Consider the following 21,987-nt stretch of genomic DNA (forward strand, 5'->3'; position numbering starts at 1 on the left):
GCATGACTGAGCCCTCCTGTGTTCCCCTCGCCCTGAGCTGCTGGGGAACTCTGAAAGCAAGCCCCCGGGAAAGTTGAAACACCCAGCAACATCCCATTGAAAATTAAAAAGGAAAAGGCTCTCCTGGCATCATTAAAAATGTCCCTACGTCGGGGTTGTGTCATGAGTCAGCTCTGTAGTTGGAAGGGAAATGATGTCTTTTGGCAGGCTGGGTTTCAAGCAGGTGTCCCTGGCAATTTGGGACTAGGGCTCCCTCACGGTCACGGACATCACAGGCAGGTGTGGACAGAGTATAAAACCTACCAGGGAAGAGCTCAGCCCTCTGTAGTTCCCTCCCTGGGGAGTAAAGCAGCAGCTCAAAGGAACAGAGAAGCCTAGGAAGTTGCCTGTGGCTTAGAACTCTACAATTTTAGATCCTCACCTCCTTCACATCCCCTGGGTTTTCCCAGGGAGGGCTGTGGTTGCAACATGTGCTGAGCACCAGCATCCAGGAAGAGCCTCCCTGGTGTAGAGAACACTGTTCCATCTCATTAAAGGCATTGAGGATTTGGGTGGTAGAACCCTCTCAAAGGTGTTTCCCAGATACTTGTTACGTATCTGGTCAACAGACTTCGTTTGCGAGGTATTTTCTATAGCATGTTTTCTAAGGGCCTGGATTTTTTAAAATGTTTTCCTCTCTTTAAGAGTGAGCACTACAGACATTCTCTGAATTTGGTTTTTCATTCCATGAACGTCTTTTTACAAAGTTAAGACAGTCCCATGGCTGACCTTCTGTCCAAAAGTAGAAGACAGAAACTCTGGTCTGGGTGCTGAGTCCTAACTGACTGCTTCCTCTTTCTTGACTTTATTAATTGCCTGGAAGACTCCCCCTTTAAGGACTGTTGGAAATATTTAAACCCTAAGATTATTAATTCTTTGTTTTAGGGACTTCCCTGGTGGTCCAGTGGTTAGGACTCTGAGCTTCCCCTGCTGGGGGCACAGGTTCAATCCCTGGTCTGCTGCTGCTGCAAAGTCGCTTCAGTTGTGTCCGACTCTGTGCGACCCCATAGATGGCAGCCCACCAGGCTCCTCCGTCCCTGGGATTCTCCAGGCAAGAACACTGGAGTGGTCAGGGAACTAAAATTCTGCATACTGAGCAGTGCAGGAAAAAAAAAAAAAGTGTTCTTTTTAAACTTGATATGGTGACTGCTATTCTATATTACATCAACTAAGCCGTATCTGAGAATTTCAAGAACATCTTTTCATGGATAGCATACTTAATCAGGTGGGCATATACAAATGTGAAGCTGTTACCGAATATTTGAATTTTAAAAAATTAAGTCACTAACTTATAAAGCTCATCAGTCACAGATGCCCCCTCAGGTAGTGATCTAAAACTCAAATGGGGCAAGTTCAAGGCCCAAGTAGTGCTGCCTTCAGCCTGGTTTGCTGCCCAGAGTGGGCAGAGGCTTTTCTCTCAGGAACCATTTCTCCTGTCAGTGGTCACTTCCTCTTCGCTCTAGTGGATGGCCAGGTCCTCCCACCAGCAAGTGCTTCTAATTGTGTTAATCTTTGCACATAGACACTTGGACATGAAAGCCTGAATATCAGAACTGTGCCTGGTGAGCAGAGATGGCAGGTGGATCCCGGACTGACGGCACTCACCTCCAGGGCAGGAAAAAGGCTCCCTGTGTGGCCCTGACAGTCCCTTCCTTGCCACTCAGCCAGTCAGGTCTGTCCCTAGTTGGAAACTTCCCAAGTGCCCTGGGCAGCATCCTTGAGAATGTCACTGCTAGTTTGGGGTGGGTGGGTGGTTTGGTTTGATTCTGTAGAGATAAGGATCGACTAACTATATATAGTTCAGCCTAGAGCATCATCCCCACAGCCATTGACACTGGCTTGCACTCTTGCTGCATTTTCTGCTTTGAGTCAATGGCTTAGAATATCAGCACATTGTATCTGCTCCCCTTCAAGTAGGGAACTCATGGCTAACTGAGATCATGTTGGAAGAACACTTGGGCCTGTGTGTTTGTGGATACGAGTGTCAAGACACTAGTGGCCATCTTTTATATGGTTGTATTAGAAGTGGTCATTCAGAGGGGGGCCCACTCTGTGCCGGGCATTGTACTCAGTGCTTGCCTCTCTTCCCTCGCTGAATTGTTACCAGACAGTCGTGAGGTTTGCACGGCTGTTCCCATCTTCCTAGTGAAGAAGCTCAAACTTCGGGAGGTAATAGGACTTTTTAACATGAGTGTTGGCAGAGGGAAGGAGCTGAAGTTCATGTGCAGGTGAATGGCTCCATCATCCACGTTCTGACCACTGCCTTAGGAGCAATAGTGCATCTCTGATTATTTACAGAAGGCACTTGTGTGACTGTCCAAGCTACTGGCACTATTTCCAGACAGTCTGGGTATGGAGGCTCTGATTATGGCTCCCTTGTTTTGTATAAAGCACAGGGCTTTCTGAGTCTGAGAATAAGAGATCTATAAACCCATTGCTCAGGGGAACTCAGAGTCTGTGGCTTAGGCTCTCAGGAAGGACCTTGGAATTGGCGCCCCACCGAGCACCTGGCCTGCAGGGGGACACTCCCGGACACCTCCAAGACCCCTGCTGTGCTCCGATGACCTTGTAATGATGCCAGTGTTGTCCACAATTTAAAAAACAGAAAGATCTGCTCTTGTTTCAGTGTTTTTATATGGAGGGTGTACTTAGGATTTGTTCATGGCCTATTTTTAAGACATATGAAGAATTATGGGACTTCCCTGGTTGTCCAGTGATTAAGACTCTGTGCTTCCACTGCAGGGGGCACAGGTTTGATTACTGGTCAGGAACTAAGATCCTGAGTGCCACGTGGCATGGCCAAAATTTTTTTAAAAATCTAAAGAATTAGTTTCGTATCATCATTTAAATCTCTTATGGTTGGCCTTCTGTGTGGTATTTTCACATTTTTTTCTAATTGTATTATCAGCTTTCAGATGAGAGCTTATAATTATGGTTTCTTCTGGTTTTTCACTTAGATTAAGAACAAGGAACATAACAGGGATTGGTTTCTTTTTCTGAAACATCTGAATGAAAGATGAATCTTCCTTTTTAAAGAAAATTACCGAAAAGTACAATGACTAGTATGTTAAATGCCCATACACCAAACCTCCTAAATGCACAGATGTTTAAAATGTTTCAAAGAAAGACAGGTAACGTGAGCTTATGTTAATGGCGAGTTGCAGAATTTCCCTTCCTCAAACCTGGCGGTGTTTCTAGGAGTGCTGACAGATGAGGTCCCTTTCCCAGGAATGGAATTCTGGGCCCCCTCCAGGGACCTGAGGCTTTATTTAGCAACAGTGAGAGCCAGAAATAGGACATCCATTATCTCTTATCCCAGGGCGGAGCTTACGTTTTACACTAAGTCTCAGCATTCTGCTCCATTTTTAGCTTCCAAGTGTAGGTGTAAGCACGGCTTGCATGTTAATAGTGACACTCACTAGGCAAAACCAATTTTGGTGAGAGACTTGGTTCCTATAAAAGGCAGGTCATGTGTCTCACTTCTGCAGTGGAGAATCAGCTGGGTTCCTGGGTATGTTTGGACTTGAAATGTATCCAGAAAATATGAATTCCAGGCAGGCATATGTTGCCCAGAATCTGAGGTGAATGTTCCTTATCTTATGTTGGTTGGCTAAAAGTATGAATCCCTTTTACATGGAAAAGCAGTGACAGTTCTAACAATATTCATTCATATATACTTGAATATAGTTTATATATATATATATATAAAACTTATCCTACTAAAACATTTTTGTTTGCCATCTATGTTCCTGGTTGTAAATATACACAGAGATGATATTTGATTAGGAGAGAATTGCTTCCTGTTTCTCCTGCAAATCAATGCCCAGCATCAATCTGTGTGGTTATTTCTAACACAGAAAAGGGCCCAGGAGAACCAGGCTGTGATGAAGGCAAAACTTTCTTCTACAAGTGTTTCTGTGGAACAGTGAGACCATAGTTTCCTGAGCAGTGACTGGCAAAGTGCAATGATATGGAAAAAAGTGTCACTTGTCAGGCGTCCTTCCTGTTATACCGGTAGCCCCCACAAATGTCCAGATCTGAGCACGTGTCCTTGCTGAAGAGGAGAACGTCTCAACCTGCTTCTTTGTTTTCATCTTTCACAGAAAGGAACGATCAGACAGAGCAAGAAGAAAGAAGAGAAATCAAGCAAAGGTTGACAAGAAAGGTATGATCATTTAAGCATCTTGCCTGAATATTAAGGTAGGAAAGACTGAGATGGGTGATGCAGGCCATCCCTCTGTGATGCTGACCTGTGACTTCTTGGGCAACAGTGAATTTTGACTGGACATTCAAAAAGCAGTGCCTTTTGCATCGACCTGGGGGTGACTGATGGCCCTGTGGACTATGTGCTCACCCAGCCATGGAGTACACGACTGCGGCCGTGTGGCCTCGATGACATTGCCATTTGTTTCCGGGAAGTCAGATGCTGACTGGCATGCTCTTCATTTATTTGAGCTCTTTACACAGTGCTCAAGCAAAGCATGCCTGGATATCAGTGTGTCAGTTTACCTTTCACACTCTTTGGTTCCTTCCATTTGTCTAGAAGATCCTGACTACAGAAAACTTGATTAGCTTCAAGGGTTTGTGTCTGAGACTCAAATAGTTAAGTCAAAATGTATTATGGCCGATATAGGTAGCAAGTCTGTAAAGTTTGGTCTCCTCCTAAAGCCCTGACCATCTCTAAATTCAAGTCTTGTGGTGTTCCCTTTCTCTACTGTATTCTGTAATAATAATATAATAAATTCTTGTCCTACTTGTAGTAGAATATCCTGAGCTTATGAGTGCTAGTGGTAGTATTTAGTATTTCAACTTTATCAGTAGCTTTTTTGGGAAAATCTTACCTAATGATAGTTGAAAAGCAACAGCTGGTGCTGTAAAATTTTTCCTTAGATAATTCACCCAGCTTTCCTTGAGCTGTGCTGTGGTCAGGGCACTGCTAGCTTCCTGGGGGTGTGAGTGCTCATGACAAGATATGTTAAAGGGAAGGGATTGTCATTTAAGAGTGTATAATTTAAGCCCTTCATGTTAGAGTTTTGTTTTTTTTTTTGCATTAGGGTTTTATTTCAGCTTCAGAGCTTACATTTATTTATAGACAGGTCCTGGTTTGCTCAGGGTACTTAAACAAACTAAGAAAGCTAGTTTGGCATGTGAGACCTAACTATGGTGATCTTTTATTTTAGCTTAATCAGAGACCCACGGTTGATGAACTGAGAGACAGAAAAATTCTGATACGATTCAGTGATTATGTGGAGGTGGCGAAAGCACAGGACTATGACAGACGGGCAGACAAACCCTGGACGAGACTGTCGGCAGCAGATAAGGTACTGAGCAGACGTGTGCACGTTGGCTCATGGGTGTGTATGTGTCAGAAGACAGTGGGCACCATCAGCTGTTGAAATAAGGCCATGCTTGACTGGATGTGGCATCACAAATAGAACCTGGGCTTAGGGTCGTGTTTTCAACTAGGGGATGGTTTTGCCCTTAGGGACATTTGGAAATGACTGGGACATTTTTGGTTGTTACCAAGTGGGCTTCCCTCATAGCTCAGTCAGTAAAGACTCTGCCTGCAATGCAGGAGACCCGGGTTTAATCCCTGGGTGGGGAAGATCCCCTGGAGAAAGAAATGGCAACCTACTCCAGTATTCTTGCCTGGAGAATCCCATGGACAGAGGATCCCAGCAGGCTACAGTCCATGGAGTTGAAAGTCGGACACGACTTAGTGACTAAACCACACCAAGAGCCCTCAGGCTGTCTGGACTGAACCCAGCCTGCCAGGTACTTAATCCTCCAAAATATTCCTGAGAGAGGTGTTGCTATTATCCCTGTAGAGGTGCCATCAAATAGGTGGCTGGGAAAAGACTGACAGGGCTTAGACCCAGGGGCCTCTGTCTACAGAGTCTCTCCTACCTCCCCACTTTGAGTGACTTCCAGAACTTTTAAAGCCTCCCTAAAGGAGAGGAACATAATACATTCAGCCAATGAGTGTGCTGAAATTGCTAATGGTTCCTTGTCTTCATAAGCTGAGTGTGAGTCTGTGAGGTTATATATGAACACACATAAGCAGTGCATCCTCTTGGAACAATGCAGACAGGCTATAGTTGGTTACCCAGGGTGGATGTTCTCAGAGGAGCCTGGCCGTGAAGGGAGAAATTCAGGCATCTTTGGCAGCCTTTCCTTGCCTCTGAAGCTGTGTCTGCTGTTTGTCTACCCTGGCCTAAGAGTTTATCGGAAAGACGCACACGATGAAAGTGGGCGTTGGGAAGCTGGAGGAGGGCCAGATGAGAAGCCCTGAAAATACTGAGATGCACATCTCACCCACATGTAACAACAAGATTATGTTTCAAATGACACAAAATGTAAATGTATCCTGAAGTTAGAATAACTTCTAGATTAGTTGTAAAATTCCAAGTAAGTTCACCAAAAGCTGAACCTCACTCATTATCCTAAGGTCCTTACTTTATAAGTGCTCTGAGCATGTGCTTGATCTATCTGTTATGTATCCTGGTGACATGGGATGGGGGTGGGGCGGGGTCAAGGCAGGGGGGTGATATATTCCCACTCGAGCACAGTAAACAAATTCACTAAATACTTCCAGAACACCAGCTCTGCACTAGGTTGGTAGGGCTATAAAAATAAGTAAAGGCCTAAATGCTAAGCACAAAATTTTTTTTACTCTATCACAAAATAACAAAATCAGCAAGTATTACAAATGGCTGTCAATCCACAACCATGATACTCATTTCCCATGCTAGCTTTCTAATGTCCTGAAAAATAATGTGCTCTTTTTTAAATTCCAGGCAGCAATTCGTAAAGAACTGAATGAATACAAAAGTAATGAAATGGAGGTACATGCATCAAGCAAGCATCTGACAAGGTCGGATTTCTATTTGTATGAATTTCATGATACTTGCAATATGGTATTTTTTTTTTAAGAGAAAATAAAAATGTCACAAATCACTGTGTTCGGATAAAAAGCAATTCAGTATGTCTGCAGAGAATTGTCTTGAACAGACAGAATGCAACTCAATTGAAAGTGCTATTGGTTCCTGTGGTTTCACATAGAGCTTGGCAGGCTTTCCTGGTGGCACAGATGATCAAAGAATCCATCTGCAATGCTGGAGACCTAGATTTAAGTCCCTGGGTTGGTTGGGAAGATGCCCTGGAGAAGGGAATGGCTGGTTACCCACTCTAGTATTCTTTTCTGGAGAATCCCATGGGCAGAGGAGCCTTCTGGGCTACAGTCCTTGGGGTCAAAGAATTGGACATGACTGTGGGACTAACACTTTTGGTGAAGGGTGGGATGTAGAACAGTACTACACATTGTTTTATTTAAGTAGTTAATGTGTATTTAAAGACATTAGTCTCAAAGCACTGAAGGTAATTTGCCTGTATTCCCCTTCTCTCATATTTAGAGACAAAATATGAGAGACTGCCCGCCCCCGTCCCTCCCCCAATTTATTTATACGTAGAGGAGTGCTGTGAAATTACCGATCTCACTTGTCTCCCACCTTATTTAAGTTTATACTCACATCTTTAACACGAGCTCATGCTCCCCTGAAGCTCTTCCAAACCGCCTTTGTTCCTTCAGCAAATACATATCACTGTGTGCCATTCTTATGCTGCGAGTCAGCTGTAAGTAAAGGAGGGTCCCGTCTCCAAGTGGCTGATTCTTCCATAATCAAGACTTTTCATACAAGGGGAACACACCCATGAACAGAGGTGGCACAGGTTGGCCTGCTGATGCCAGTGTGCTCACAGGTGGCATATTCCCCCAGCACTTCCCCTTCCTGTCCATGAAGAGCCATGATGAGGGTCTCACACACGTTTATCCTCAAAGGACTGCCTGATGCCACAAGCTGTTTGTCATCTCTCCCTTGGTCTAGAGATGCTCAGGCCCCAGACACAAAGAGAAAGGAAATCCTGAGTGGAGATACTGCCTTAAACCAAAACAGTGGACTCCTTTTCTTTTCTGTTTGGCACAAAATGGCCACTGTGGTTGTTATTTATAAGATTTACTCTGTAAAGTGTAATATGGCTATGGAATAGAAAGCAGGCAAACAGAATTCTGTCCTATGAGATAGATGACTTTGAATATATCAAAGGGAGGAAAAAGAGGTTGGAAGAGCAGGAAAAATGAAGCAAGTAGTTTGTTTAAAGATGTTTAAGGTTTTCCCCCATGACTGGCACACTTTGGGGCAGGAATAAATCATCTTACTTTTGAGTGTTCAGAACACTAAAAAGTGTTTAGGAAATAAATACTCTCTGTAAAATATTCAGTTATTTTTAATGTTCAATCCTGTGTTACAGAAAAAAGATGTAATTACTGCATATTCTATCTATGGTAATGTGAAAATATTTAATACATTTCTATTTATACATTATTAAAAGATATTTACTAAAGATATGTACTTTCTCTCATAAGTCCTTGATAGCTTTTTTAGATGACAGAATTTTAAGAGTGAGCCCAAAACTTACACATCAGGAAGTGTTAAGATTTTTATACCACATTTTAGCATTTAATGTCAGCTTTTAAAAGTCAGAGCAATGATTTTAGTCATATGAAATTTTAATTGCATTAAACAGTACCACAAACACATTTTCAACTCTACAAGAACAAAATTATAACTCTACTATAATATCCAATCATTTGTTAATCAGTTCATTACCTCTGCTGCTTCAGCAAAGCCCTGCTGTTTTTGTGAACTTCAAGGGCCTACCTAGCAGTTTTCAAGCTAAGTTTTAGATAGGCTTAAGAATTCACCATCTGATTCCTTTTGTGTTATGATGGGGCCTGAGCGGTGGGTGCCCTCCGAGGCTGTACACCACTATAACCCAGGCAGGTCCATCCTCATGTTTTACATGTTGGACTTCCACAAAGATTTTAATAGCAACAGAATAATTTGTGGAAAGTTTTTTGCAATTTAAACTTAGATATGTATAACCTTGTCTTTTTACAACTTCTAGATTCCACAGGCCATAGAGATTTTCTTCTGAGAAGAATTGTGCTTAATTTTTGATACCAACACTGAACATTCATCAGGGAGCTTTCCTGAAGTTCAGCTCATGACTACCTGCTGTGTTTGCCAGAGAAGCAGGACCACACACACAGGTGAAATCCTGGCCATGCTCACCTGTGAGAGAATGACCAGAGGACACCCTTCACTCTCTGGGGCCTGAGGAGTGTCAACTGTTGGGGTCAGAAGAGACCCCAGGGACTCAACCTGAAGAAAACTGTTGTTTGCCTTCCTGCCTTGTTTTGCAGTTCTGCGGTGTGACCGAGGATGGTGACGTGCGTGTGCAGGGTCACCACACTGAGGCTGTGACCAAGGGATGTGTACGCAGTGTCTTCAGTACCATGTGGAAAAGACCTTTTTATTCTCATCACAATTAGAGAACTCTTTAAGTTCCTGTTATACAAAATGATTTACTGTATTATACTTTTTCTTTTTTTATATAATGTCTAACAAAAAATACAGCTGCAACATTTTGATTCCTGTTAATTTTGTTCTTTAATTAAATGACTACTTATTGCAGGAAATTAACCTGGGTGTTACAGTTTCTTGGGGTGGGGGTAAGAGATTTTTTTAGAAAAAGGATCTGGAAACAAGTCAAATCTTATTATTTTTGAGCCATCAAAAGCCAAATACAGGAGAATTCAAACTTTTTCTGTGTTTTGTAAATTCTTTTAGTATTTGTGGTTTGTGCCTTAGGAAATCAAATTATCTTTTTCAAGTTAAGTTTTTAAATCATCTGAGTAATAAACCTAGAAATAAGTAACAACTTGTTGAAAAACTACTCAAAGGAAAATGACGACCTCTAAAAGTATTTTTAATTTCGTATTTGCAAACATTATTATAAGACTCTGTTGTAAGAGACAAAGGTTTAGATTGAGTGGAGCTCTAAGAGGATATTTATCCCAGCACAAACGTAAAAGGTAACCTTGGCACAAAGAGGGGAAAGTAAGTTAAATAAGAATAAATGTTCCCTGGAATATATTTTTACTTAGCTTTTGAGTAAGTATCATTGCAAAAATGAGCCTGCCCTCTTGGTCCACTGAGTCCAGGAGCACAGTACTTCCATCACGCCGTTGGGATCTTGCAGAACCTGTGCCCAGATCCCAGCTCTGCAACACTCAGCAAGGTGTTTATTTCCTCTGCCAGAAGCTCTCCCACCTGCTCCCCACCCGACCCCGCCCCAGTCTCTCTCACACACACATACCACAATTGGAATCTCTAAATGAGAAAAAGGAGGGAAGTGTGTGTGTGAAGTACCAGCAAAGTGCCCAGTCCATCATGTGGGTGTGGTTGTCAGGTAGCTGTGGAGCAGCTGAATGTCCTCTCTGACTTCTCACCGCACAAGCTACCTCACTACTTCCCATGACCTTTCTTGTGCTGCTCTGTGGCTGCAGTGGGTCAGGAGCCCACTGCTCAGCCCTTGTGGCAGTACTCTGTCTTAAGGGGTTTGTGATCAATCCTAGATGTAAGCAAACATACTGTTAGTTTGCCGAACTGTAGTCTTTTTATAAGAAATCAGTGTATGGTAGAAAAATTCTAGCTCTGTCTCTTCATGCTGTGTAACCTTCTGTGAATCGCTTGACTTCGCTAAGCCTCAATTTCTGTGTCTATGGAATGATATCTAAATCTTTTCTAACTAGAAGCCAGTCTCTTAATTTTATAAGCATTTATGTGTGTGTGTATATATATATTTTATATTTATGTATGTATATTTTATATGTAAGCTGTTATTTGTGGCCAGTCAACCCTCTAAATACTTAATTTCTATTTTAAGCTACATAGTAGCAGCTTCCTATTTTATATTTTATTCAATTAAAAATATTAATTGGAGCCAACCTATATAAAAATAAGATTTCAATCTTCATCACATAGAAATATCCTGGCCCCCAAAGCAAAAAGGATCACTGCTGAGAATATATCTAAACTGTAGCTTTAGTTAAAGACAATCTGATAGATGGGGCACAAATTCAGGGTTTTTGCCCAACTAAAGACGCACAACTAATAGATAAATAAAGATTTATGATAAAGTACAAGATACCCAAAGCAGAGTTTGAGTTTGGTTCTAGACTCAAGGGTTCTAAAATATAAAACTGGAAGACATTTTCATTGTAATCAAAATATTTGCAAAGGTATCTAACTTCTACTACTGTATTTGTATTAATCATAAACTATTACCCTAAATTATATTTCCATATTTCATGTTCTTAGCAGGTATTTTAGAGGTTGAGATAACCTAAAACTGTGAATCAAGTATGCATGTTTACTCGGCACCTAAGTGTGTGTAATCCTGCACTAAGTAAGTATATGATGTGGCATCTCTAGTCTCTCATCCTAGTTAGCTGGAGGAACAGAAACAAAAAGCAATTCATTAATCACATGATACTGGTGATATACATGCATATGGATATAAATTTAAATTTACATATATTGTGTAAATTTGAAGAGAAAGTTTATATACTTAGGAGCTGAAGACTTAGAAAAAATAATTCTTTCTTATTCAATAACAATTAGATACAGTATCTGAATTATCATACTATTAGTAGTCATTAATAAGGTTCTTGTGCATTGACTTGACAATTTGATTTTAACAGAATAAAATGACTATTAAAGTAACAATATTAAGTCATTAAGGAAATTATTTTTAAGGAGTTTAAAATTTTTTTTAAACTTAATTGGTAATTTTGTGACAAGAAACTGAATCACAGCCAGAAGCATCAAGTTTTAAGCCAATATGATAGGAAGAATAGTACATCCTATGACTTTGTAAAAAGTACATTTAAAAAATTTTAAAGGGGCTGTGGACAACTGAATGGATTAAAAAAACAGCTAACATAGAGGGTCCACCTTGTGGAAACACAAGGTAATTACAAGTCTAAAAGGTATCCTATTGTACAGTCGAAGTTTGAAAGTCAGATTTTAGCTATATATACACAGTTCTTCAATGGCAAAGTCAAGTTCAGAAATGCAAAATTCTAATTATACTGCTAAAATTACTAGTTCAACATTATTCCAATACCTATTTACCCAGTGTTTTTTTCAGAGTATCTTTTCAGAGTTCTTCATGTGAAAGAAACATCTCAGAAGATGCTCATAAACAACTGAAAATACAGAAAGTCAAATTTACTTCAGGTCTGACAGGAAGGACCTAAGAGCCTGCTCCAATTTTTACAATACTAAGGATCATTTCTATTTTTTTTTTTTTAATGGCCACTCCTCACAACCTGTGGATATTTGTCCCCTGACCTGGGACTGAAGCCTGGGTCCTCAGCGGTGAAAGCTTGGAGCCATAACTACTGGACCTCCAGGGAAGTCCCAACAGTGCTTAGTATTCTATTTTAAGTGTTTATTCATGGCACTTATGATTCTCCCATGCTTACTGACATTTTAATCAATATTAATGAACCCAGACCTAACTGTGACTTGGTTATTATGTGGTGGTGATGGGATGGCTAAAGAAAACTACCTCTAGCATCTGTAGAGAGCTTCACCCTAGGCCCTGAGGCCATAGAAAGCAGAATTCATCACCCTAGACTAGTTTTAAGAAGGAATTAAATGCTAGATAAAAACCACACAGTCTACTGCCCACACGTGCTGGGCATCTATGGTGTCAGGAACATGTGGCTTTTAAGTCTCTGTAATAATGTCTATAGAGTTTAGTATTTAAGTTTCTGCCTGGCGGTACTAATGCTGCAAAATTTTTCTCTCTTCCATATCCTTTCCAATGCCTTCTGGAACAATTTGACCACAGTGTGGTAAACCTGCACCAACGTGGTGTTAAACTGTGATCCAGGTAAGACATAGAAGTCATTAGTTACAATGCTTATTTATTTTTTAATATGTCTGAAATGGGAAAATCAAGAAGTGTTAGCTATGTTAATTAACATGATCGTTAACCTCTGCTAATGCAAAACTGCTTTAACTCACTACAGTAAGATAAATTGAGGAATAAATTTTGTAATAAAGAACAGAGATATCTGACTTTCAAATGTTTCTTCTAAAAGAGGGGTCTTGCAAACTATAGCCCACAGACCAGATCTGCCTTTTTTTTTTTTAATGGTCTGCAAGGTAAGAATGGTCCTTACATTTTTAAATAGTTATATTTGACAAGTTTATACAAGTACATACATGAGATCTTTAAATTTACCTTTTAGCCCTTAAACTTTTGTTTTTTTTTTTTTTTTTACTGTATAGCCCTTTAAAAGACAGTTTGCCTACTCCTGCTCGAAAATCTTTTTTTTTTTTTTAAATAAATAGAAGATGCTGAGTTACACAGAACAGTTAGGTTTGTTTCTAAGCTTAAAATTTTTAACATCAATTTTGTTACAAATTTCAAACTCATTATAAGCTCACACTGACAATAGTACTTTGACATGCGTAAAGTGCAAGTTGGGTAAATAACAAAGGCACTACTGATATCAAGGGCATATGTTTCATTAGTATGACCACTCACTGTTCCAACTTCCTTTTATTGAAAATTATTGTTATCAAATCTTAAACCAAAACTATGTTATCTACAGTTCAAGGCAGTACAACACACAGATCTCATTCAACAATCTGTATTCCTGAAGAAAAAAAATATTGAATTGTTGGTCCAATCCCTGGGTTGGGAAGATCCCCTGGAGAAGGAAATGCAAATCCACTCCAGTATTCTTGCCTGGAGAATCTCATGGACAGAGGAGCGTGGTGGGCTACAGTCTATAGGGTTGCAAAGAGTTCGACATGACTGAAGCGACTTAGCACCACATGGCAAATGTTGTTTTAGAGTATTTCTATTGGCTTTTTTGACCCAATGTATGTTTTTAAAAACAAAAACTAACCATTACAAATTTATTATCTTCTTTGGTAATGAAGCCTGTGAATATCTGATTTGCCTACACAATTTGTCAAAGGTGCCAATAAAATAGAAATCCCTGTGATTTTACATGACTTTTAAAAATACATTTTTAAGTACATGGAAACAGTTCATTTATTATCTCTGTATCTAGAGCTGAGTACAGGCATGTCATATAATAAGATGCTCATATGACTAGCTGGCTAATACTTTGTTATTAACTTTGATAGAAATACAAACACTATACAGGATTTGAGGAACTGAAAGTTTTAGAAGGCACGCTGGTCCTCCAGGAACATACTACATCTGCTCACTCACTTATTCATTTTGTGCAAGCCTATGTCTCCAAGCACTCTTTTAGGTTCTAGAAGTAAATATATAAAAGTTGGCTTTTAGGGCACAGGAAACCTCTGAAAAGGTTCTTTGTTGTTTTGCTGTTATTTTTAACATTCAGGTGAAATACAGGTAACATAAAACTGACCATATTGAAGAATAAATGATATTCAACACACTTACAAATTCATATGGCCACCACTTCTGTCTGGTTCCAGAACATTTTCATCATACTTGAAGAAGATCCCATGCCTAATTTGCTGTTTCTATGAATTTATACATTCTGGATATTACAGTAAATTAAATCATGCAACATGTGACCTTTTGTGTCTATTTTCACTTAACATGTTTTTGAGATTCATCCATACTGTCAGGCTAATCAATACTTCTTTCCCCTTACAGCTAAAAAATATTCCATTACATAAATATACTACATGCTTACTTATTTGATTGCCATTTGGGCTGTTTCCACCTTTTGGCTATTGTGAATAGTGTGCTATTTTGAATATTCCTGTACAAAAGTATTTGTTGAGTATCTATTTTCAGTTCTTTTGGGTATATAACTTAAGAGTGGAATTGCTGAGTCACATGGTAATTGTTTAACTGAGGAACGACCAAACTGTGTTCCATGGCAGCTGCATTATTTTATATTCCCCTGTCCCGACCCTCTGCCAAAAATAAGACGCACAAGGGTTTCAATTCCTGCCCATCCTTGCCAAACTTGCTTTCTGGTTTCTAACTATCATAGTGGGTATAAAGTTGGGATCTAACTACGGTTTTGATTTCCATTTTCCTAATGATGCTCAGTGTGTTTGTGTGTTTGTTAGACATTTGTGTGTCTTCTCAGGAGAAATGGTGGTTCAAGTCCTTTGCTGATATTTTAATTGGGTTTTTTGGCATTTTGTTTTCAACCTATAAGAATTCTTTGTATATTCTGGCTACTAGACCCTAATGAGATGTGACTTGCAAATATTTTCTCCCATTCTGTAGTTTTTTTTCCTTTTATGAAAGTATTATTTGCATGAAAATCCTTTTTTTAAAAAAAAAATTTAAGTCCAAATTGCTTTTTTTTTTCCTGTTGGTGTTTTTGGTGTCATATCTAAAAATCCATTGCCAAATCCTACGTCATGAATCTTTATTCTTATGTTTTTTTCCTATAGGTTGTGTAGTGTTAGCTCTTATAGGTTTTTGATCCATTTAAATTTTATATATGGTGTAAGGTAAGGGTGTCCCATTTTTGCATGTGGCTATCCAGTTCTCCCAAAACCAGTGGCTGAAGAGACTATTATTTTTCTATCAAATGGTCTAGGTACCCCTGATGAAACTCAACTGGACTACAGATGAACAGGTTTATTGCTAGACTCTCAAATCTATTTCATTGGTCTGTATGTCTGTCCTTATGTAGGTACCACATTATTTTAATTTAGCTTTGTAGTAGTATGGAATTGGGAACTGTGAATCCTCCAACTTTATTATTTTTTTTCAAGATTATTTTGCTATGTTGGATCCCTTCCATTTCCATGTGTTTTTCAGGACTGGCCTTTTCATTTCTGCAGGAAGGACTTGGGATTTTGATAGGGACTGCATTAAATCTGTAGACTGTTGCCATTCAACAATATTAAGTCTTAGAATCAGAGGGGATGACCATGGGATGTCTTTCCACTTAAGTGTTCTTTCAACAGTGTTTTGTAATTTTTAGTTTTCAGATCTTTCAACTCTGCTTTTAGAAATTTTAGTCTCTATTACTTAGTCTAACAAATGGCTTATCAATTTTCTTGATATTTTCAAAGAATCAACTTTTGGTTTGATTTTCTGTTTTTCTATTCTTTTTAAAAAATCTAAAATATCTATTGTTTCCTTCCTTCTGATACTTTTGGGTATATTCACTCATTTTCTAGTTTTTTAAAGTTGGGTTATGAACTTGAGATCTTTCTTCACTTCTTAAAAAAAAATATATATATATATATATAAATGTACAGTTATAAATTTCTGAGCACTGCTTGGAGTATGCTGCATTTTCATTTGCCTTGTGGTATTTTCTAATTTCTCTTGTGATTTCTTCTTTGACCCATTGGTTATTTAAGAATGTATTGTCACTGGAGAGTTTTACATACGGAAGTCATAAGCATGGTATAATTTATGAATTAGCGAGACTATATTGGCTGCTAAGTAAATAAGAGGCTGTAAATTACAAGGCAAGTATGAATGCTGGGAAGCTATTTAGGAGGCTGTTGAAATTGTCCATATGAGAAATAATGCTGAGACTGTCAAAGGTAGTGACAGTGGAAGTGACAAAGTAGGTATATTTGTAGAACATCTTTTGGTAGTAAAATCTACAGGACTTGTTGATCAATTAACCGGCCAAAGAAAAAGAGGCAATCAGGAATTACTCCTAGGTTTTGGCTTGTCTAGTTAGGTGGATAAAAGTGACATTTACTGAGATGGAAGAAGAGGTTTATCTTTTTTTTTCCCCCTTTGGTGGTGAGAGAGACTTCTGAGAAAGCAAGAGTTGGAGAATTGAGATGTTTATTAAAACTGTCAGTAAAACAGTATATGATGATGTTTAGTTGCTCAGTCATGTCCAACTCTTTGAGACACTATGGACTGCAGCCCACCAGGCTCCTCTGTCCGTGGAATTTTTAGGCAAGAATACTGGAATGAGTTGTCATTTCCTCCTCCAGGGGATCTTCCTGACCCAGGGATTGAACTCACATCTCCTGCATTAGCAGGCAGATTCTTTACCACTAAACCGCCACGTAAGCCCTAAAACAATGTATATAACACACTAATGTCCAAAATAAAGGTCAGAATGTTTCTACATTTAGAAGTTATTAATATAGAAATGGTTATTAATTGGTACCAGATGAAAACACCTAAGGAGAAAGTTTAGATTGAAGAAAAGTAATAATATGGAGCTCATTCCTAGTCTTAAGAGGTAAAAGGGATGTTAGGAATAAGATAAGAAAGAAGGAAAATCTGTGTTAGCCAAGGGTTTTTAACCATGGAATGGCACTGAGAAGCTAAGACAACAGAGGTAAGGTTTGGTAAAATTACTGGTGATTTTGATAAAAGCTGTTTCAGTGAAATTATAGGGATAGAAGCTGGACTCTATGAGGGATGGTAAGGAGCAAGTAAGAAGTATGAATTGAGATAGTAACTAGAGAAAACTCTCTTGCTACGCTCTGTGTAAAGCTAGGTTGAGAATTACATATGAAGGGCAGCAGTTAAAAAGGAACGTGATGTTAAAGTCCATTTTAAAAAAATGTTTTTAAATAAGCGTGGGCTATACACACCAATAGGGAGAAGTCAAAGACAACAGGATTCAGAGTACCTCCAGGTGATTAGACTGTCCTGAAATAATGAGGGTTATCTGCTGTTGAAACGTGTGGGAAATCAGAAATGGCAGTATTGATGCAGGTAACATGTTAGATTTTAGGGAGAAGAGATGAGGAAAGTATGAGGTAAGGCCATACCCTAAAAGGTAAAGAATTAAGGAAAGAGGTACTGATATACAATAATGCTCTGGAAATGTGGTACAGGCAATTAAACAGGGCAGGATAAGGATTGCTGAGCAATGCAATATAGCCATTTGAAATATGTGGTCATTGAAACATGTATAATATAATATATGAAACGAGTCGCCAGTCCAGGTTCGAAGCACGATAGTGGATGCTTGGGGCTGGTGCACTGGGACGACTCAGAGGAATGGTATGGGGAGGGGGGAGGGAGGAGGGTTCAGGATGGGGAACACATGTATACCTCTGGCGGATTCATTTTGATATATGGCAAAGCCAATACAATATTGTAAATTTAAAAAATAAAAAAGCAAGCAAAAAATATATATATATAATTAAGGTTTAAATTTATGACCACATATTTGTTTTTCTCAAGTGATGTTCAAGTTGTGGAATGAAGGGTTTGAACTAGTAGATAAAAATCTGAGGAAAGGTGAGAGGGTGAGAGTACTGTCTAGGACTAAGGACTCTAAAATCGGTAAGGCAAGGAAGGAAGGACAAGAGGGTTAACAAGCATAGCAGACAGTAGTGGAGTAAACAGCCTGGGACTACTCTAGAAAGCAGGGTGGGACGATCAACATCTGAAGTGAGATTCAGGGCACAACTACTGATAATGACAAGGTCAAAGCAGAATGGTTTAAAGAGCTGGGAGAAAGCGGGCACCTGGGTGGGATTACACATACAAAACAGTATGGGAATCAGCATGGGTTTAGAGGTCTTGGAGTCTGGCCAAGGGGGGTGGAGATAAAAAAGTATGTGTGTCATAATGGATTAATTTTGAAGTCTCATGGGGGAACACAGAGTTACAACTCCTGAGTTGTTTTAATATTATAGCAGACTTGTCACTGTTTCCTGAAGTAGAATTTCTGCTATGCTATCAATAAATCTTAGCTGATGCTAACAGTGGAATAAAGCTATGATGCAAAGGTTTTTTTTTTTTTGCTTATTTAGATTTAAGAAGCCACTTTTACCACTGTACTTAAATACTGGTAAAGTGAGATGGTGTGATGGTATATTTCAGATGTCTGACTGGAGGATATTCAAACAAAATGATTTATAGAATAACTGTATAACAATCAAGTTACAGCATTTATTTCAACTTTATTACACAATTAAAGCAAACTAAATATGTATTCATTTTCATATATTAATCTAGCAAAATATTACAGTGAACCCTAGGGCTTAAAAAGTACTTGTCAAAACAGCCTGCTTGAGTTAATAATATGTCTACCTAGAATTAAAATGGTAACTCTGTTAGGCTATTTAGTGCCTTCTAATACAATGGAGCCACAGCTGAATAAATACTCTCTCCAACAGTATGCTGAAAGTACTGCTGTACACTCAGGTAAGCATTTTAAATCGGACTTCGTCCCCTTCTATGCATCACTAAATTTTATTATTTGAACCATGTTCTAAACTAGTAAATTTTAACAATACTTTATATATTTAGTTCAAACTGTTTGCATTTAAAATATATTTTATATGATAGATTTTAGTAACTAGTTGTATGAATATAGTTAACTTGGTAATATTTGTCTCATGTAAATATTACTATAAAAGTAAGCCAATTCCTTCTACTGATTGGTTTCCCAAAGCTTTCTGAAAAAAGTACTGCACAGACAAAAGGCTTCGGGGCTAAGTCATGTTATGGTGATTACAGGTTCTTTCTTATCCAGCAGAGGACAGACAGTTCTTTGAATTTAGAGGGTTCTACAGAGGTACTCTTGCTTGGGTAACATGTCTTTTCTTTATAGAGCTACTCTGGTATTTCCTAAGCTAAACAGGAATAATTGGATAAAACTTGTTGAGAACAACTAGACATCAAAGATTGTTTCTCTCATGAGCCATGAATAATGACCTCAGTCCTCTGCGTACAGTGTGAAGCTCCTCTTCTTGCTGTGGCCAAGAAAAAAAAAATCACTTTGAACAGTGATTCACTGTAAAACTATCATCCTATCCAATCCCCTAAAGGCTGTTCCTAAGTATCTACAGAACTATATGCTTATTACTGATATTTTAGATATATATTTAGATGATCAACTGAGAGATCAATTTTAAACCCCAAATCAATGAAATTTTTTACTTCCTTTAAATATTAAATCCTCAGTCTAGAAAAGAACTTCAACAAGGATCAGTCTAGTTAGTTAGCTTATGTGCTTCCAGCTAAACTGGCTTAGTAACAACTATCGTCTTAGCCTCTACTATCAGCATACTGAGGTTCTATTAAAATTTAATCAAAGTATATTAAAATATCCTGTAGTATACACAGAAATGCCTCTATCTCTGAGGAAACACCAAAGGCATGTTTCCCTTGGACGGCACCTTTAGACACCTTCCCTGTTCCCCACCCTGGCGAGCTCTTCCCCCCAGAATCCAGTTGCTTGTCTACTAGACCTCTGCAAAATCAGCTAATTGTATCCTCAAATCTAAGTAAAAGAAAATTCTTTCTTGCTCTGCCTGACACCCCTTCTCCTTCAGAAGACACAGCAAGACTGCTGTGGTGTACCTTGCTTAGATACATACAAGGAAATAATTATTCTAGCTTCCTTTTAAATTGCTCTTTCTTTTAAGGAGACACTCATTTAAAATCACCCCTATTTTCTACTATAAATTTGCTCCCATTTTAAAGCACTAAAAGAACCCCAGTGGTTTCAATCCAAAAAGAAAGACCTGTGGAAGAATTTCTCATTTAAACACATAAAAAGCATGACTGATCATTCCATTTGAAAAACCCAAACTAGATATTGATTTACCATTTCCTTAAGAAGTCTGTCTTGCAGCATTTTCATGTTTTCTTTCATCAAACACATCTGTGAATAAATAATTTCTTCCATGGAATTTACTTAGTTCACAGCAAAAAGCTGGACTAACCAATATTGAGAGATTACATATAAAAATACAGAATTTATACCTGAGATGTAACAATATTTTCTTCACAATCAGTGCTGTAGAAGACATTCTTGTCCAATGAAGCTTTTAAAAGGTGAAGTCTAAAATAATGAAAGTTACCTGTGCATTTACTTCGGTACTTAACAAATTAAATTACTATAATATAGTATATATAATTTTAATTTTTTGACCAAAAAGTCTTGTTATATATTCTAATCATTAAGAATGTCATACTGACCTCTGTTGTTCACGTTTTTGATAGGCACTGAACTGCTGGAATACCTTTTCCCGAAAGTCCTAAATTTAAAAGTACAAAACTAGTTACACTGTAGTTATGACTAAAAATTAAAACTAAACAGTAGAATTTACTATATTTATTTCTAATTTAAAAAACAACTTGGCTATATGCTAAGAATATTGCAGATGTCATAAACTTTCAGACTTTCTCCCTGTAAAAGGTAGTCATAAACTTTATATATATGTATTTACTAAAGTACAGTTGATTTACAATGTTTCAGATATATATATAGCAAAGTGATTTTAGTTACACATGCATACATGTATTTTTTCAGATTCTTTTCCATTTAAGTTATTTCAAGATATTGAATATACTTGGCTGTATAGGTCCTTGTTATTTTACCATTTTATATATAGTAGTATGTTAATCCCCCTTGATCATAAACTTAAGTCTGTATTTTTAGTGTATGTACATGAAACTAACTAAAAATCTAGGATAAAACTAAATTATGTCCTAAAAAACAAAAACCTTTATGGTATAGTCTAAAAGTAGAAGGTTAATAGAAGTTGTCCTGAGTGCAGCTCTTTAAAAATGAGGTTTTACAATTATTTTTAAACTCTTATAAGCACAAACCACAAATTCCTTCTCCAAATCTTTTAAATACTGTGAATCTTTCTCAAAATTCTCTAGCTCCTCTATGATGATGAATTGGAACTTGTCAAGTTTTTTGATCCTATTAAAGAAAGAAAATGAGATTTTTTAAAAAAAATGACAGCACTCAGAATACAAAGCACCTAGGATATTTCAGAAGGGATTTTTAGCACAGACCTGTACTCCTGAATCTTCTGGTTGATTGCTTTTATATGTTGTTGAATTGTTTTCCAAGTCTGTTTAGTAAAATAATCCATCATTTTGTGGCGTATCTGAAAAACACTCATTTTTTAACTTGAAAAATCTTTACAAAATAATCTAACCAAGATTATATTAAGACCAAAGCCTTTTCCATGAAATATAAATGACTAAGAACTTAGAACAGTGAAAAATTAAAAAGTCAAGTGATTTAAACTGAATTGTTAATGAATAAGCTCAGTCCCACCAGGAAGGCTCTGACTGAGGGTTGGAATTGCT

The 21,987-nt window shown here is 38.3% G+C and overlaps 2 protein-coding genes across 2 annotated transcripts in view; one reads left to right on the plus strand and one right to left on the minus strand.

Annotated features, from left to right (window-relative positions):
- PHACTR3 (phosphatase and actin regulator 3) overlaps window positions 1-9,702 on the plus strand; it is an 88,398-nt gene extending 78,696 nt beyond the window's left edge. Inside the window, exons 9-12 of the mRNA XM_010841855.1 lie at window positions 4,143-4,204; window positions 5,220-5,360; window positions 6,837-6,913; window positions 9,004-9,702. Of these exons, the coding sequence (XP_010840157.1) occupies window positions 4,143-4,204; window positions 5,220-5,360; window positions 6,837-6,913; window positions 9,004-9,019 (296 nt within the window). The 3' untranslated portion in view covers window positions 9,020-9,702. The remainder of the gene's footprint in view (window positions 1-4,142; window positions 4,205-5,219; window positions 5,361-6,836; window positions 6,914-9,003) is intronic.
- Window positions 9,703-19,312: 9,610 nt separating this feature from the next.
- SYCP2 (synaptonemal complex protein 2) overlaps window positions 19,313-21,987 on the minus strand; it is a 74,071-nt gene continuing 71,396 nt past the window's right edge. The window contains exons 38-43 of the mRNA XM_010841856.1: window positions 21,688-21,782; window positions 21,493-21,592; window positions 20,860-20,918; window positions 20,644-20,722; window positions 20,486-20,542; window positions 19,313-19,628 (exon numbers count right to left, since the gene is read on the minus strand). Of these exons, the coding sequence (XP_010840158.1) occupies window positions 19,554-19,628; window positions 20,486-20,542; window positions 20,644-20,722; window positions 20,860-20,918; window positions 21,493-21,592; window positions 21,688-21,782 (465 nt within the window). The 3' untranslated portion in view covers window positions 19,313-19,553. The remainder of the gene's footprint in view (window positions 19,629-20,485; window positions 20,543-20,643; window positions 20,723-20,859; window positions 20,919-21,492; window positions 21,593-21,687; window positions 21,783-21,987) is intronic.

The sequence above is a fragment of the Bison bison genome, unplaced genomic scaffold (genome assembly GCF_000754665.1).
Source record: "Bison bison bison isolate TAMUID 2011002044 unplaced genomic scaffold, Bison_UMD1.0 scf7180017864167, whole genome shotgun sequence".
NCBI lineage: Eukaryota > Metazoa > Chordata > Mammalia > Artiodactyla > Bovidae > Bison > Bison bison.